An 18,224-nucleotide genomic window follows, 5' to 3' on the forward strand; every position below is an offset into this window, starting at 1 on the left:
TGGAGGGAACACAGGGCCTCCAAAGGCTGCCAAGTGTAACATTACTATCCAAACAGTCAACCTGGTAATTGGGTATTGATTATCAAGGTCACAGTCATTTAAATCTATAAACGGAAACTTCTATGTGAAATAATTACAGAAAAAAAGTACCACCTCTCAGGAGATTTCCATTTCACCTTTGTTTCCCCTTCTATTCCTTTGTCTCTTATGAATATGCTGACATATATTCCCAACACCTTGACACAGGAAAACTGTTTTAGGATTCTCTACTTGGTTAAACAAATTCTTTTCTTAGCCTTTTGTGCTAATACATCAGATTTCAGATGCTTACTCTCTTTCTCTCTGCTAACACATAGCCAGCCACATGCAAAAGACTGGGTTTTCTTTTTGAGGGAAAATAAGGGATAAAGGGACACTTATCTAATAGAAAAATTTATAATAGTGGCAAAAAATTGTAAAAGCACAAAATTTTCATACTTTTTAAGGGATTTGGCAAGTTGAGACTTATTTCTAAAGTGAAAATCTATAAACTTTGTAAATATAAATCACCAGCTCCAAAAAATAATGAACACATTTTCTTGCACCAGCTTTCTTAATGATGAATGGATAATATCATGATTTTTTACCAAAATGTCAAAAATGGATCTCCTTGACTCTTCATCTGGGTCTGATAATTCTTAATCGCACCTTTGCATTCCAGTATCGATTTAACAATGCCTACCGAGAACAGGAATTGACCTTTGGCATCTTCTTAAACTGACCAATGTTGTACCAATTAACAGGCATGAAATCACACTGCCTGAGGAGAAAAAACAAAAAATAAATCACCGAACTCCCTTCCCCTACTAAGTAGACATTAAAATATTAAATAATACTCAGCATGTTCCTGATGAAACCATTAGTAAAGTATGGAAAAGGGTTATTACTAACATGCTTGCCACATCTTAAGAGCTTCCAAAAGTACAAAGAAATTATCCCAGAGAAAGTGAGAGCCCAACTGACCAATTTTTTTCAGGATATTTTCAGTAGACGTTTATGTAAATTCATTGCTATTAATTTGATTTGTTTCTGCAGTTATGAGAGGGGTTTTCAATTTAAAAGCAAAAGGGTTTAGGATAAAGAATTTTTTTTTCCTAAGTAGAATTTCTCATTTACCTCTGAAATAAATCTAAACTTTGCAATGACTTCATTCCACAGGAACTACCAAAATTCCTTCAGGATCTTTCTTCAACTGATGCTGATCTGCCTTGGAACAGAGCAAAAAACCGCTTTCCAAACATAAAACCATGTATGTGCCTTTATTGCCTCTGCTCTCTACCTGCAAAATGTTTTAAAATGAGCACCAACTGTATCTTGGCCTTTGTATTTCTTAAACCTATTATATTACTATTAATTGAATTACAGAAGGCATTTTATTAGCAGTAATTTTCAAATTGTATCTCTTTTTGCTCTGTTAGTATTTATTAAAGTTGATGTACATGACTTTTAGCTTGTTGGTACAAGGTTCACTTGTGCAGGTGCAAGAAACTGTAGACCTAATAGTTTCTTAGCTTTGTAATTTAACCCATGTAACAAACCTCTCTAACATCTTCCTACAGATCTAGTTCTCAAATGAAAAGAGAAACATGTAACTTTGTGTATTCATTTCCCTTAAAAGCAGGGCAGTGTTTTCTTATGGAATATAAAAAAAAAATGCATTGCCAAATATTCATTGAAGATCAAAGTAAATGTGTGCTTACGAGGATTGGTTTTACAAAGGAAGTAGGGTTGTGCCTCCCCATAGTAAACAAAACTTCATTTTTCAATCAATAAGAAAAGAAACCATATTATCACTTTAAGAATTAGCAGTGATGTAAAAGGAAAAATAAAACATTACTCTGTTGATAATAACTGTATGTTTGATATTACATTTTTTGGACAGATGGACCTACTATCTATATTCTAATTCAATACACTTCATACTATGAAATAAAAAAGTGCTATTTGTGATATTCTGAAATATTGTTAATATTGTCTCAAAATCTAGAATTTTAAAATATTCCTAATTTTAAAATATTTTTCAAAACCATACTAGGAAAATTCCTTATTTAAGAATTTAACTCTTCTATCTAGAAAGACATGGACTTGAAGAAGGATAAAATCATAAAGTGTAAAATCATAAAGGATGTGGATAGGAGGACGTGGACCATTTCTGATATTCTAGAAATCAAGCATAACTGAGGCATGAAGTAAACAAATTTAGGGAAATGTGATAGAGGAAGTAGTAATCTAGTGGAATCTGCTAATTCCCAAGAATTAGGATAGGATGAAAATGCAAATAGCTTTAATCACCCAAAATCCTTTCTGGAACAAAGCAAACTGTAAATAAATGACTTTAAGAGGAAGTTGACAAATCAGACACTATTGTAGGAAACAAGGAATGTTAGTATTGAGTCTCTAAATTTCTATGGCTTGATGTTTCTCAACAGGTCCTTTTGTTTTCCTTTTCAGAGAATTAACCTGGGTTGGATGCATCATAAGTTTAAGAAATATGGAAATTCTCATGTTTTTATATTTGTCTCTACCTAAATTTTTTCTGTGCTAGCTGTTTCATGCTTATTCAATGCTCTTCTTGAAAATAAACACTGGGGATCCCTGGGTGGCGCAGCGGTTTGGCGCCTGCCTTTGGCCCAGGGCGCGATCCTGGAGACCCGGGATCGAATCCCACGTCGGGCTGCCGGTGCATGGAGCCTGCTTCTCCCTCTGCCTATGTCTCTGCCTCTCTCTCTCTGTGACTATCATAAATAAATAAAAATTAAAAAAAAAAAAAAGAAAATAAACACTGTAATCTGATTGAAAGACAGTTACCATGGAATATTTAATATTTATTTATAATCACATATTTGGCTGAAGTAAATTTATAATATATCAGTATATATAAAATAAGCAAACCAAATGTAGCTAACTTATTTCCAAAGACCAAAGAGTGTCCAATTTAAAATAAAAAATTGAGATGTTTGCTAGATTTTTTTTTTTCTTTTAAGATTTTAGGAGAAAGACAGTGTGTGTGAGCCAGAAGAGGGACAGAAGAAGAGTGAGGGAGAGAATCTCAAGCAGAACCCACCCCCATCCCCACCCCATCCAGCTGATCACAGAGCCTGACATGGACTCAAAGTCAAGACCCCGAGACCATGACCTGAGCCAGAATCAAAAGTGAGATACCAATTGACTGAGCCACCCAGGTGCCCTAGCAAGATATTTTTTAAATGTGATATTTGAGTCTTTTATTATTAAGATCCCAGTGTATTATTATCTGGATTCACATCATGGCTATAAGAAAAGTCAGACCACATAGCTTATTACTTAGAAGACAAGAAGAGAGTAAGCATGGTCAATGAAAATAAATAAACAACCTTAAAGCAACAAGAAGCTGAAATGTATAATTGCCCAGTTTCATCAAATCTGAGGCTAAGGCAAAAAATAATTGCTAACAATGGAATTATGTTGTAAACCAAGGATATTTGGGATATTATAATTAGAATTTCATGCATTTTTCACCTTTGTTAGAGTCTAAAGGATGACATCATATTGGTTTTTTTTTTTTTTGCTTTTTTCTTGATTTCAGTACAGAAAACATAATTTTTCAAATAATGGATTACATCTACATTCAATATCCTTTAATGGATTTGTAGGGGAAAACTTTTCCTTAGCTATCCTTTCAGAGAGTTGGAGGTCCATTAAGAAATAATTTTGTTAGGTAGATTTCTCTATTTTTCAAGAATGGGATTAGAATAATTTAACTCAACTGATATGTACTGCCTGCTGTATAGTAAAAATGCTAAGAAAGCATAGGCTCTAATCAAATTTCCTTGGCTACAGTCCTGTGTACCTACTAACTGCCTTAGTGACTGTACATATTGTTCAGTGGTGCCCGCCTCATAAGGTTATTGTGAGGGTTGGATGAAATAATTATATAAATCACTGTGCCCAGTACTGGAACATGGAAAACTCTCCATGTTAATTCTTATGATTGTTAGTAATAAATAGATTGCTTACTTTTAAAAGCTGTTAACTTTCTGGGTGAATAAGATTTAATAACAGGCCCTTAGTGTCTATACTCTGGACATAACAAGTCCACTTCCACAACGTGGGTTAGAAGGCGACCTATAAACTCACAGCCATCTCTGAGCCAGTACACCCCTGCCACACACACAGTACAAGCAAATGAGATGTTTAAACTAAATATATTCACCCACTGTGCTTGCAGAGAAGCCATTAAGCTGAAGAAACATTTTTTTTCTCCCATAGAGAATGAATTCATTTTAATAGACTGAATTTTAGCTTGAGACAGCTTAGTGAAGTGCATTGTTTCCCCTGAGTAATGTAGGAAGTAGGATTTCAAATATCACAGTGCATTTTAGAAGATATTAGCTTACAGGGCTTTAAGATACTAGAATTAGCAGCAAATGTTTGCTGAAGGGATTTCCAAATCTCTGTTTGATAGGACACTATGACCTTCAGAAATGTTCCAACACCACAAAGAAAAGTGTAGCTTACTGTTGACTCAGATAGTTATAAGCAGGCATATAGAGTGAATAGAAACCTGATGGCTTCCCTTCCTAAGTCACAGGACTAGCCACAATGTCATTAAAATATTTAGATCAGGGGAACCTGGGTGGCTCAGTGGTTGAGCATCTGCCTTCAGCTCAGGTTGTGATCCTGGCTGGGATCCCAATTCGATCCTGGGGTGTAGTTCCACGTCGGGCTCCCTGCTTGGAGCCTGCTTCTCCCCCTGCCTGTGCCTCTGCCTCTCTCTCTCTCTCTCTCTCTCCCTCTCTCTCTCTCTCTCTGTCTCTCATGAATAAATAAATAAAATCTTTTAAAAAACTCTTAGATCATACCAAATTCAAAGTCTTTGGGACATTAATAATTTGCATAAATTTGCTTAAACATTCCCCATCTCTAAACCTATTGGGCAGATCATTTTAATGACTAACAATACAGCAAAGTCATTTAACATGTAACATATGCTTAAATTGTAATCAGCTTTAAAAGTTCCATAAGCTTTCATGTAAGCTTTTCTCAAGAGGATTCTACAAAATAAATATTATAACTATGTATTTTAAGTGAATTAATGAAAGAGCCGAGAAGGTAAGGAATTCACCCAAAGCCATTCATATGGTAGACAAATCTAGAATTCAAACCCAAGCCCATTTACCCATTTTTCCTCTACTACCAAGTGCTTCCACAATGAGCTTAAAAAACACTTCAAAATAATTATGTAGTAAGAGGTATTTTCTATCATTTCCATGCCTAGCTAAAATTAGCACTGGACATTCCATTGAAATACCAACTGTAATACCAATTTGGTAAAAATCCTTGGGAAAAAAAATAATTGAACCTCCTTTTTGAAGAAAAATAATGGTTAGGAGCATCTAGGTTTACCAGATCTGAAAATATTCTGGAGAGTAACAATTAAAAGTTTGGTATTAAAGAAAAATTAGGCAGATAAATTAATAATTAATTAATAGTCCAGAAATAGAAATAGGCCTAGAAATGCATAGAGAAATCTGGTGTGTAATAGGAGTGGTATTTTGGGAGTGAAGGGAGTGATGGAATGTTAACAAACTGGGACTGCTTGTTGTTACAAATGGCAACAAAGAAACAATAAAAGATGTATTTTACCTACTTCCATAAAAAATAATAAATCTCAATGGATCAAAGATTGAAGAGGCTAAAACAAAAGCAGAAAAACCCATTAAAGTTCTAGAAGAAAATATGGATTTGTAAAAATAAAAATATTGGTGTGACAGACATCTTTGTATGAGTGACACAAGAAGCCATAATGACGCCATGAGAAAAAATAATTGGAATTTTGATTATTAAGAAATGTACATTTTATGTATGGCAAGATAGCTAGCTACACTGATGGATAGAGTCAAAAAATGACAAGAAAATTTCAAGACATCATATGTATTGAATATGTAACATAATTTTTGTATAAAAAAATTTTTTTAAATAGAAAAATAGTACAATATGTAAAGGCCATTAATGGAAGAGGTATTTAAAATGGCTAATACACAAACCAAGAAGCTCAGTTCAATTGCTTTCACGTTTAAGGAAATAAAAATAAGTATTATGAGACATAACTTGTATCTGTCAAAATACCATGAATTAAAATGTTTAACAGTATCTTGTAGTAGGAAAAGAGGAAACAGAATTATTCAAATACTTTTCAAACACTTTTGTTCAGAGTATAAGTTGATAGAGAAAAATTTGACAATATCTTTCAAAATTTGAAATGCACAATAGGATTTGGGAATTTTACTGCTGGTAATATATTCTACAAACACACTACAACAGATATGCAAAAAGTTTGGTTATATTTATTCAGCATCTTACAATAACAAAATGAGATCAATTTAAATCATCATGAGTTCAATTAGTACATTATATTCAAACAATAAAATACTCTATGACTGTTTAAAATAATGAGCTAGACATTTTTGTTTATGGAAATTTTTTTATGATATGGAAAGATATAAGCAAATGAAAAATGCAGAAAAGAGTATATATTACCCCATTTGTGGTTAATTTTCATGAATATGTATAGCAGATTCTGGAAATACATATAAAAATATATTAATAGTCATTTTCTCTGGGTATTGGAAATAGGAGATAAGAGGGAACTTCTACTTCGGTTTTACAACCAACTGTAGTGTTTGATGTTAGATCATTAATTTCTTTGTATTACTTTTGTAGTAGGAAAAAAAAGTAGTAGCAACTTAAATAATGAATCAGCATCAATTTCTTATATTTCCTTCTAGATAATAACAACAGAGTGAAGCTGATAGCTGATGCTAGCATTCCAGGATCAGATTATATCAATGCCAGTTATGTTTCTGTAAGTTGCTATTTGTTTATGTTGGGTTTTTTTTCAGTTTTTTTTATGTTTTTTTATGTTTTGTTTCTTATAAAACAATTGCAATTGTTGCAATTTACCAACAATCATTTCACTAATAAGTAACAGATATATAACTTCAAGCTAAATATCCCCAGGCCTTTCCACTATTTAATATTTGTCAGTGTATTCTTTGTACACACGAGGTCTGTCAATCTCTATTACAAAAAAAAAAAAAGTCAGATAGTTATGTCCATACAACATAAAAATTTTATGTTCTTCTTGCCATCTAGATTTTCAGTCCTTCAAGGCGACTATGATGTCATGTTCTTTTATCCTCAGCTGCTTGTAGAAAATGCACTGCATTGTAGCTGCTCAAAAAACATAAATGAACCAATGTGAGTTGAATTGTGACATGCCTATTGTACTCTCTGGCACATTATAGATAATAAATCTTTGGTGCATTGGATTAAAAATTGAGTGAAATCCAGGTATTTTAGGAATCTCTCTCTCTCTCCTTCATCTTCCCTATGGCTCTTTGACCCTCTCAGTGCCCATCACTATCACAGGTACATAGAAACTTTAAATGCACCCGAGACTTCTACTCAGGGTGACACAATCATGGAATTGCATTTGTGGTTATTTGATTCAACCATTCACCTTAGAACTGTTTCTGAAAATATCCTGATAATTAGATGCTAGCTTCTTTTGGCATTGATTCACTACTTCCTCCTAAGGCAGATGATTCTATCTCTGAATAATTCCAATATACAGCTGTTTAAAAAAAAAAAAAGAGGAAAAAAGAAAGAGATATGCTTTCTTATATTTTCACCCACTGGCTTCAATTCTAACATACAGCAAAGTTAGCCATCCTTATCAGGGTGTCTGTACAGACACTTCAGGGTTTCCTCTAGTGTCTACAGTCTTTATTCTTTTGTTATTCACAGGTCACCACTCCCAGTCCTGCCCTTTGGTCCCTGTAGGACTCTGCTTATAGGATGCTCCATCCTTTCTCCATGAACATAACTTGTTCTGTGTCCCATTCACTTGAAGCCCCTGTTAAGGGGGAAGATTTCATTCTAAATTCTATATTGGTTGATAATGACTCCAAAATTGCTATCATATATTGGGTCCTATTGTGAAAGGAAGACGTAATGGGAGAATTTAAGATTTCTTGTTAGGGGAAATGAGGGAGGACTTGGAGAAGTTAAAGCATCCTTTGAATTCCAGCCTATTTTTATGCAAGAACGTTAAATTCATTTTGAAAAACCACACACATTTTCTATTGTGGTGACATCTGTTAGTCACTTATCAAATGATTGATTCCCTTGAAAATGTATTCTTTTATAAAGATTTTGGTGAAATCTTGGGCTTACTAATTTTCATCACAGCCTAAATTCTATAGCATGTTGAAGTTTTACTTTGATTTACAGAATGATACATATATGCATTTCAATTTAATCAATGTGCTAATGATCATATGTTTTGTGAGATTATAGAACAGGGCAAGGGCAAATGGTTTTATAAGTGGTCTATTGATTTGTACCATTTTTATTCACTAATAAGCATGTACAAAAGAATAATTCACCTTCTCTAATGTTCAACCAGAGATGGGATGACAGTACACAGGATATGAATATGATTAGAAAGGAAACTGACAGTTTTAGTCGGTGTAACTAAACTGCACAGATTTACATAAACAGGAATATTCATGAACACTCAGTAACCCCTCTAAATATTATAGGTTGTCAGGAAACAGCCATAAGAAGATGATAATGCAGAGTGAGCAATAAACTAAGAATTCTGAATATATATATATATATATCCTGCTATAATCAAGCGATGTTGTAATATAGTAAATCTTACAACAAAGTCACTATGACCCATATGTAATGATATGCACAATCAGTACTGAGCTGCATGGTAAGCAGGCCCAGATGGAAAGCCCTCTACGTTAAGGGAGATTTCAGAATTGGGGTGGAAGTATATTATTGCTCTCAGCTTTTAGGTAAATCTCCTTTGCTTGGAATGCCAATGCTTGGTCTTCTGTTATCTCCTCCACCACCAAACACTTGAATTATCTAGAGCCCAATCTTTGAATTTACTGTTTTGTTCCAAATTAATTCTTTTGATAATTTCATCCATTTTTGTGTTTTAACTGAAACCTATGTGATGATTACTTTCAAATGTATGTCTCCAGTTTGCATCTCTTCCTGGATTCCAAACTTATATACCCAATTGACTTATGATATTCCCACTTGAATATTTAACAAGGATTTCAAGTTTAATATGTGCATAATGGATTCCTAATTTTCCCTTCAAATCTGTATATCCCAAAGTTTTCCCCATCTTCTTTTGAAGTTTTTATTGATTCTTCTAATTCTCTTATACCCAATATCCAATCCATCAGTAAATTCTCTTGACTCTGTCCTTAACATACATCCAGGTTCTACCACTCCTCACCATCCCCCAACTATCACCTTGGTTGGATCATTGCAGTAACCTTCTAGCTATTTCCCTCCTTTCACCTTTTAACCCCGATAGGCTGGTCTTCTTAGAGAAACCAGAGCAAAGCTGTTAAACCATACACTCTCTTTGCTCAAAACCTTTCAACAGCTTTGGTAAAAACAAAAGTCTTGTAATTACCTGCCAGGACCTAATGCACCCTTATTCTTTCTTCTTTCTTATGTCATCTTCTAGAACTGTCCCCCCTCATTTACTCCACTGTAGCCACGTGGTGTTCATAGAAAATTCTAGACACACTTTTCCTTTAATGTTGTTACACTTGACTTTCTATCTGGAACACTGTCCCCCAAATCCTGCAGAGCTTACTCCTTTGCTTCTTCAGGTCTTTCCTAAGAGATCAGATCACCGGTGAGTCTTTTCTGAACATCCTATTTTCTGAAAACCCTCTCTCATAGCACTTACCACTTTTAAAAGTTCTATGTAATTTGCTTATTTCACAGACTTATTAATGGATTTAATAGCTACCTCCCCCACTGGAATATAAAATAAATGAGAATTGGAATTTTCGAGTCTTTTGTCAGTGATGAATCCCCATTTCCTAGGACAGCTTGGCACACAGTAGGAACTCATAAATATTATTTCAGTGAAGGAATGTACATATTTTAATACTGCAAAGAAATCAACCAAAATATAAATGGTACTTCATTCTGGATAGTGGGATTGTGAGTGAATTCCACATTCTATTATATATTTTACAACTAGTATATTGTTATGTATTGCTCAAAAACTAAAAAGAAAAATACTGCATATATAGATGTTGATTTAATGTTGTAATTATATCCCTTAGGGATACTTATGTCCAAATGAATTTATTGCCACTCAAGGTCCATTACCAGGAACAGTTGGGGATTTTTGGAGAATGGTATGGGAAACCAGAGCGAAAACATTAGTAATGCTAACACAGTGTTTTGAAAAAGGACGGGTAAGTTATTTGAAAATCTTTTCACAAGATGTTATTTTGCAATTGCTTTAATATATGTGTGACAATTTCAGCCAATACTGTGAGTCATCAATAACTTGGACATCTATAAGGCAGTTTTAATTTTGTAGCCATAACTGATATATATATCAACGTAACAGTAGTTCTTACGACTGGTGATTTTCCCTGAATACAGATCAGATGCCATCAGTATTGGCCAGAGGACAACAAGCCAGTTACCGTCTTTGGAGATATAGTGATTACAAAGCTAATGGAAGATGTTCAAATAGATTGGACCATCAGGGATCTGAAAATTGAAAGGGTAAAAAAAAAAAAAAAAAAAAAAGAGACAAGGGGGGAACATAGTAGTAAATATGAATGCTCTAAATATCTAAAAGTAGATTAATTTCTAGAATTGTCCCTTGCAACAACACCTCTATATTGAACAGTACTTTCCTATTATTTTCTAAATAGAAGTTTCTGTTGGTAGCTGACTGCAACATCTATGTCACTGTGTTTAATTCCAAATCTCGTGGTTAAAGTTTATATTAATCACTTAGCATCAAATTCTTAGGTAGACAAGGGGAAAAAAGAAGAAAACAACTAGATCATTAGGTTTTTCTTTGATGAAAAAACTGTAATATTTAACTTGAAACAGGAATTTCCCTAATCAGTCATCTCTTTCTTCATCTACATAATTTGATTTTCTACTTAACCCAGAACGAGTACAGAAGATGCAGTATGAGATTCCACTTTATCAGTTTGTATCAAAGCCTACACACGCAGAAAATAATACAAGGATCTTTTTTGCTTTCTGGCATTATCAGACACTCAATACCTGTGTTCTGAATAATAGGTTAATGTGCTTATTTAATTTTGGATCAAAATTATTTTAAAATCTACTATACTGTGCTACCAAATATTGCTCTATGTTTGAATATAAACATTCTATATTATCATCTGTTTGCAAGTTTTTTTTATTATTTCCAGTCATTCCAAAAGGTAATTTGCTGTATAGTAGCAATAGTAGAAGATCTGTCTTGCAGAAAATCATGAAAGACAGAGTTTCTTCTGTTTGGTAAATAGTTGTTTTTAAAAGATCACCTTCAAAATGTAGGACATCAGCTACCGTAAACCTTCACTGTGGTACTTTAATAACAATATCATGCTTCTTTAATCTGTCACATTACGTAGCATGGAGATTGCATGACTGTTCGACAGTGTAACTTTACTGCTTGGCCTGAGCATGGGGTCCCTGAAAACAGTGCCCCTCTGGTTCACTTTGTAAAACTGGTTCGAGCAAGCAGAGCCCATGACACCACACCTATGATTGTTCACTGCAGGTAAGGAAGAGATTTTCAGAACCTTAAATGAAATACTAAAAATGATTTTAAAAGCCAATGTAAAAGCCTTTTTATTATCATGATACCGTTGATTATTTTCTGGCGGAATGTTAATGTTGCTTCATTCTAATTTCCAGCTTTCAGATGTTTTACTGGTTAAAATGTACCAAACTATAGCTTTATTAAAGGTTAGATGGCAAAAATAAAATGAATAGGGAAGGTATCTAAAAGCAAGCAATAAAAAAAAGAAAAAGAAAGAAAGAAAAGAAAGAAAAGTGAGCAATCTTACTGGTAAGGGACTTTTCCCAAACTCTTTTTTTTTTAATAATAAATTTATTTTTTATTGGAGTTCAATTTGCCAACATGCAGAATAACACCCAGTGCTCATCCCGTCAAGTGCCCCCCTCAGTGCCCGTCACCCATTCACCCCCACCATAAGGGTCCCCCCTCATTCCTCCCTCCCCTTCCACCTCCCCTTGACTGGATTATGCCTCTCAAAGGAAAGTCTTTAATTTTTGTGTTTAACTGTAGCCCCTCATTGATGTATGTATGTGTCTGTGTGTTGGATTTAAAGATTTTTACAAATAAGCATCTGATCCTTTATTATATCAATTGCTATTAGTCTACAACCATAATTAAAAATCTTTTCATAAAAGCAGATTTTTATATTTGAGTTGTAAAGAATAAAAGAAAATGAAATTTAAAATAAAGACCAAATTAAGTGACCAACCCAAGTATGACAATAATTTTTTACAAACTTTAGTTACTTACATGTCTTCCTTTGACTAGCTCTTTGAGCATGGTTAAGGGAATATAACTATAAATTGAAGTTTTTCTCTGCTTTATTTTCATTGGTATTTAATACTCTAAGAATAAAACTCAAGGTTGTTTAGAATTCAGAATTTTTCTGGACAGATTGATTTGATTGTTTTCTAACATAATAAATCTAAGTAAGTCTCAACTTGTCTCTTCAACCATTGGTTTATAAATTAGAGAAAAAGTAGGTTATGATACACTATTTTTGTGCACCTGAGTGGCTCAGCCATTTAAGCATCTGCTTTTGTCTCAGGTCATGATCTCAGGGTCCTGGTATTGAGCCCGACATCCGGCCCCTGGCTCTTCTGAGGGCCTGCTTCTCCCTCTCCCTCTGCTGCTCCCCCTGCTTGTGCTCATGCTCCTTCTATCAAATAAATTAAAAAATTTTTTAAATAATATACTGTTTTATGATTTCACTTACATGAGATATCTAGAATAGATGAATTCATAGAGACAGAAAGTAGAATTATAGTTTCCAGTGACTCCAGGGAGAGCGAGAAGGACAATTATTATTTAATGGGTACATTATTTAATTAGTTGTTTAATGAGAATGTCTGTTTGGGATAATGAAAAAGTTCTGGAAATGGATGATGGTGACAATTGCACAATATTAAGAGTGTGCTTAACACCAACTGAGTTGTGTCCTTAAAAATGCTTAAAATGGTAAATCTTATGTATTCTTTACTGCAATAAAAAATTTAAGTAACTGTATCTTGGTCACATTAATAATTAATAAATCATTAATTTCAATAATTCTAATAATTGATAAATTTTCTAATAGGTATCTACTAAAATTAATGTGGTTAAAGATGTAAGAAGATATTAATCCATCCAGATTTTTTACTTTTATTTAGAGGAAAAAATCACTATGGAATTTAAATTATTATATATTTCCCAGGAGTATTGTGAATTTTTTTTTAAATTACAAGGGTAATACATAAATGCTTGCTCATTATAAAATATCTAAATAATGCCTAGATTTAAAAAGTATATAGAACAAAAAGTAAAAGCATTATTTTTACCCTCCCAATTCCATTTACGCTCCCCATATGTAACATTTTCAACAGAATAGTATATAGTGCAAATAGAGTAACAGTTTGTTTTTAAAGTCAATGATTGCTTTTAAGCTGGATCATTGATGATTAAACCTTTAATAGACAGTAGCTGCCTTCAGCTTCTCTGTGTCTTGCACATACACTGCACTGCCACTAACATCTGTTAGAAAGTACCTAACATTACCCTTGTGGCCTCAAAAAGAGTAGAGAGCAGATAGTAAAGTGTAGTAAATATAGCATCTTGTATAGACTTGTCAAATCACTACATTGTACACCTGAAACTAATGTCACATTGTGTATCAATTATACTTTAATCAAGAATAAAAAAGAGTTAGAGTCTCCTTCTTTGTGATTAAAATGGATAAAAGAGATCAGGAAAAAAGTATGCTCATATTAATAATTGTCTTTTAGTATCATTTAAAACCGTGTACTAAATTTTTATCTCTAACTCCAACTTCTCACCTCAACTTAGGCATACATTTCACTTCCAGTTCAATGTGACGACCTGAATGACCGTAAAACTCTTAAAATTTGATGTGCCTAAAACAGAACACTGGATTCAATCTCCAAATTTCACTCCTCCTTCTCATCCCCCATCCTGGTAAATGGCAAATCCATTCTGTCTCCTGCCAAAACCCCAGAGTCCTTCTCCACTCTGCTCTTCCTTTCATGGTCCACCTGCAGCCCTGCAGCAGATGCTCTGATGCCTCACTCGCCCCTCTCACTTCCCCACTGCACTCTCCCCACCCTGGGCTCCTTGCTCTTCTTCAAACCCACAAAACCTGCTCCACTAAAATCTGTTCTCCCCCCACTCCCTCTGGCTGCGGTGCTCCTCTCCCAGACACCCACACTGTGTGCCTCCTTATGCAAGTTTCTTTCCAAATATTACATAATCAGAGACACCTTCTCCTTAACCTGATTTATCTTTCTTCATAGAATTTATTACCACCGGGCACATTCTATGCATGTTTGCTTATTTGTGTCCTGCCCTTCTCTGTCCTCTACAGGGTCAGCTCCATAAGTGCAGGGACTTTGTAGTATTGTTCAAAGCTGTACCCCAGATGCCCAGGACAGAGTCTGACACTCAAGATATATTGAATGATATAATGACAGATAACACTGTTCGGTATATGTGTATATGTGTTACCATCATCAAATTATGTTGTAATGCTCATTATTTCTTGTATGGTTGAATCATGGGATATTGCTAAGATTCGACAATTTCTTACTTACAAAACCGGCACTTCAGTGTTGTTCAAAGTGACATTTATAAGACTAGGTGACCTTCCAAATGTCTTTTGTTGTTCTTTTTCTATTTACTTCTTATGTTAACCATTCAAGTACCAAGAGTCTTGTCTTTCTGATGGGAATTTCTGCATAACTCTTACCAAGTTTAACAATTCAGTTTCTATGGAGCACGTACTTGTCCCTGGGTGTTAAACTAATTTCTTAAAAGGAAATAGCTTTTCAGTTTATTATCTATAGGAAGTAAAAAAAAAAACAAAAAACAAAACAAAACAAAAAAAAAACCCTAATAAATGAAAGAGAAAAGAGCACATGAGAGATTGCCAATAAGATGCAGAGAATATGCTATAGGGCTAAACAATGGGCATTTTTAATGTTTAGCATTTCTATTGGTAACCAAAAATATGTTCAATACAAAGTTTCTTAACAAATTTCTAAAAAGATTTTATTTCTTTTTCTGAGACAGAGCAAGTGAGGGAGAGCACGAACAAGGGGAAGGGGCCAAGGGAGAGGGATAAGCGGACTCCCCGCTGAGCAGGGAGCAAGGCCCCAGGGATCATACCTTGAGTCAAAGGTTATGACACTTAACCAGCTGATCCACAGGTGCCCCAAGAATTTTCAACAATTTTTTAAAATTCTCTATACTTCTCCAGCTACACCCCTTATAATATTATGAAAAAGAAGGAAAAGTGGTTAAAAAAAAAAAAAAAACCTCAAACATTTGATAGAGTGCTAAAATTAATCATCTTGATCTCTCTAGACACTGTTGATAACAGTACAAATCCAAAGACACTCCAAAACAAATTTCCTCTAAAGAAGAAAAGGACTTGTGTAGAATTTATTACTACAGTAGTTCTCTTTCTTTATTGCTTGCTGTCAATTTGAACAACCTTTTGCTGAACAATGTTCATGTGGTTTTGCCATTCCTGCAGTGCTGGAGTTGGAAGGACTGGAGTTTTTATTGCTCTGGACCACTTAACACAACATATAAATGATCACGATTTTGTGGATATATATGGATTGGTAGCTGAACTGAGAAGTGAGAGAATGTGCATGGTACAGAACCTGGTAAGATATCTAAAAGTGTGTGCAGCGTCAGCTCTGGAACTTCTCCAAGGGAGGATCTTAGTGGCAGCAGTCTGGTTGGGCTTGGACATGAAACTTTATTTGCATAGCAGACACTGTTTTTCTACATTATAAAGGGATTTGAGAAGGGCAGGCCACGGGGCCCAGTCACCCCTCAGCACTGTTCCTGACTGCTCCTCCTAGCTTGTTTATACTGATAAGCATATAGAGAGGAATTTAAAAATTGATCTGTCTTTAGTATTTGGCAAATTTGGGAAGCTTCGTAAATGAGTCGAATCAAATTCTTTTATAAACATGCTAAGCGTTATGTTTGGGAAAAGCTTAAAATATTGACCATTACGGGGTTCTGTGTATTTCCCTTGTCCATTTTTATTCCTATTGTATATTAATGCTAATAACAATTGTAATAGCATCTAATCAACTAATTCCCTGGGAGTTTTTTATTTTGTTGTTTTGGTTTAGAGGCAAAAATATTGATAAAATATATAGATTTTTCTTCATTAAAAAAATCACGGGGATCCCTGGGTGGCTAAGCGGGCCTTTGGCCCCGGTTGTGATTCTGGAGTCCTGGGATCGAGACCCACATTGGGCTACCTGCATGGGGCCTGCTTCTCCCTCTGCCTGTGTCTCTGCTTCTCTCTCTCTCTCTCTCTGTGTCTTTCATGAATAAATAAATAAAAATCTTTTAAAAAATCATGCAGTATAATGGTAACAAGACTAAAAACCTTATATGAATGTCTAGTGAGTTCCATATTCTATAATAATCCTTTAGATATATTATCTTATTTAACCCTCTATTTGTAAAGCAGTGCCAATAAAACTCATCAACAGACTAGTTTGCTTTGCTTTACAAATAGGAACGCAGAGGTTCCATTCAGAGAATTTAAGTGATATTTCAAGATTATACAATTAATATTTCAGGATCAAAATTCAAGCCCAAGTCTGTCTAACTATAATATATAAGATGTTTCTATCTGTATATTTGGATTGGTATTTCTATACTCTTCAAATGGAAATTTTCTCACAGTAAGTATACAGATCAGCTGTAATAGTATTTTCCACAATACCTACTGGAAAACACATATAGCATCATAGTTGTTAAAGTGTAAAAAAATAGGTTCTTTGCTAAAATAAGTTTGAAAAGAAGTTAAACTGATCTTAGAGTTTCTTAAATCCTCTGTGCATTGACACTTACAAATGCAGAGCCCTTATGAACATCATTTCCCAAATTTATATGATTGTGAGATCCTCGAACCTCATTTGACCCCAGAACCTATAATGCCACGTAGGGGGAACATTAATGTTCTTAGGAAAAAAGCTGCTCTAGACCAGAGACATCTAGACTTTGTGGACTGCACGTCCCTTTCAGGAAGAATGTTTGAACATTCAACTCTAATAAATCTATATTTATTTTTAAATGTAGATTAAACAGTTATGTAAATTATAAAACATACACAAAATGAGAAATCAAAAAACAGATAAAGATCAAGTAAGCAATATTTTGAAATCTTGCTAATTGTGACGCCTTCATATCATCATTAAGATAATGATACTTGGGACGCCCGGGTGGCTCAGTGGTTAAGCATCTGCCTTCAGCCCAGGGAGTGATCCAGGAGTCCCGGGATCGAGTCCCATGTCAGGCTCCCTGCATGGAGCCTGCTTCTCCCTCTGCCTGTGTCTCTGCCTCTCTCTCTCTCTTTCTCCATTTCTCTCATGAGTAAATAAATAAATACATCTTAAAAAAACAAGATAATGATACTTGACACAAGATAATTCTGTTTCAATAGTGATTTTAAATATATATTCTAAATTATTTATAAGTGTCTAAATATAGTGATCTAGCTTTTTGTCAGATTTCATTACACTGTTTTTACCTCATAGAATGGCTATAAGTTTATTCTAGAAGCACAAAGAATGTCAGCCCTGCCATTTCCTTGTCATTCATTTGGGCTTACATGATAAATATTACCTTCAATCCATAGTCTCTTTATTTATTTATTCATGAGAGACAGAGAGAGAGGCAGAGACCCAGACAGAGGGAGAAGCAGGCTCCACACTGGGAGCCTGTTGCAGGACTCGATCCCAGGACCTCGGGATCACGACCTGAGCCAATGGCAGACGCTCAACCACTGAACCACCCAGACATCCCTTCAGGAATCTTTTTTGAGCCACTTCAATTTTGTGATGGTTAGGCAAAACTGGGTAATGTTCATGTGCATTCCTTTGTATGCTGAAGGGGAACAAAGGAGTGAGGTATCACTCTTCCCTTGGAATACTTCAGAAATGGAATATAACTTGTGACCAGGGTTGACTTCCTGGGTGTGCAACCTGCGCAATCTCACAGGGCCCCGTAC

At 34.7% G+C, this 18,224-nt stretch overlaps 1 protein-coding gene and 1 long non-coding RNA gene across 3 annotated transcripts in view; one reads left to right on the forward strand and one right to left on the reverse strand.

The window, feature by feature from the left end:
- PTPRQ (protein tyrosine phosphatase receptor type Q) overlaps nucleotides 1–18,224 on the forward strand; it is a 246,833-nt gene that overhangs the window by 221,064 nt on the left and 7,545 nt on the right. Inside the window, 6 exon segments of the mRNA XM_038558531.1 lie at nucleotides 1,198–1,288; nucleotides 6,807–6,883; nucleotides 10,194–10,328; nucleotides 10,522–10,647; nucleotides 11,520–11,668; nucleotides 15,717–15,852. Coding sequence (XP_038414459.1) covers nucleotides 1,198–1,288; nucleotides 6,807–6,883; nucleotides 10,194–10,328; nucleotides 10,522–10,647; nucleotides 11,520–11,668; nucleotides 15,717–15,852 — 714 coding nt within the window.
- The window catches only part of LOC102156585, a 76,346-nt gene that overhangs the window by 29,257 nt on the left and 28,865 nt on the right, over nucleotides 1–18,224 (reverse strand). Inside the window, exon 2 of one of the 2 annotated variants that reach the window (XR_005370404.1) lies at nucleotides 722–799. The exons of the other annotated variant lie outside the window; for it this stretch is intronic. This is a non-coding gene — a long non-coding RNA (uncharacterized LOC102156585). The remainder of the gene's footprint in view (nucleotides 1–721; nucleotides 800–18,224) is intronic. 2 annotated transcript variants of the gene reach the window in all.

This window comes from Canis lupus, chromosome 15 (genome assembly GCF_011100685.1).
Source record: "Canis lupus familiaris isolate Mischka breed German Shepherd chromosome 15, alternate assembly UU_Cfam_GSD_1.0, whole genome shotgun sequence".
Lineage (NCBI taxonomy): Eukaryota > Metazoa > Chordata > Mammalia > Carnivora > Canidae > Canis > Canis lupus.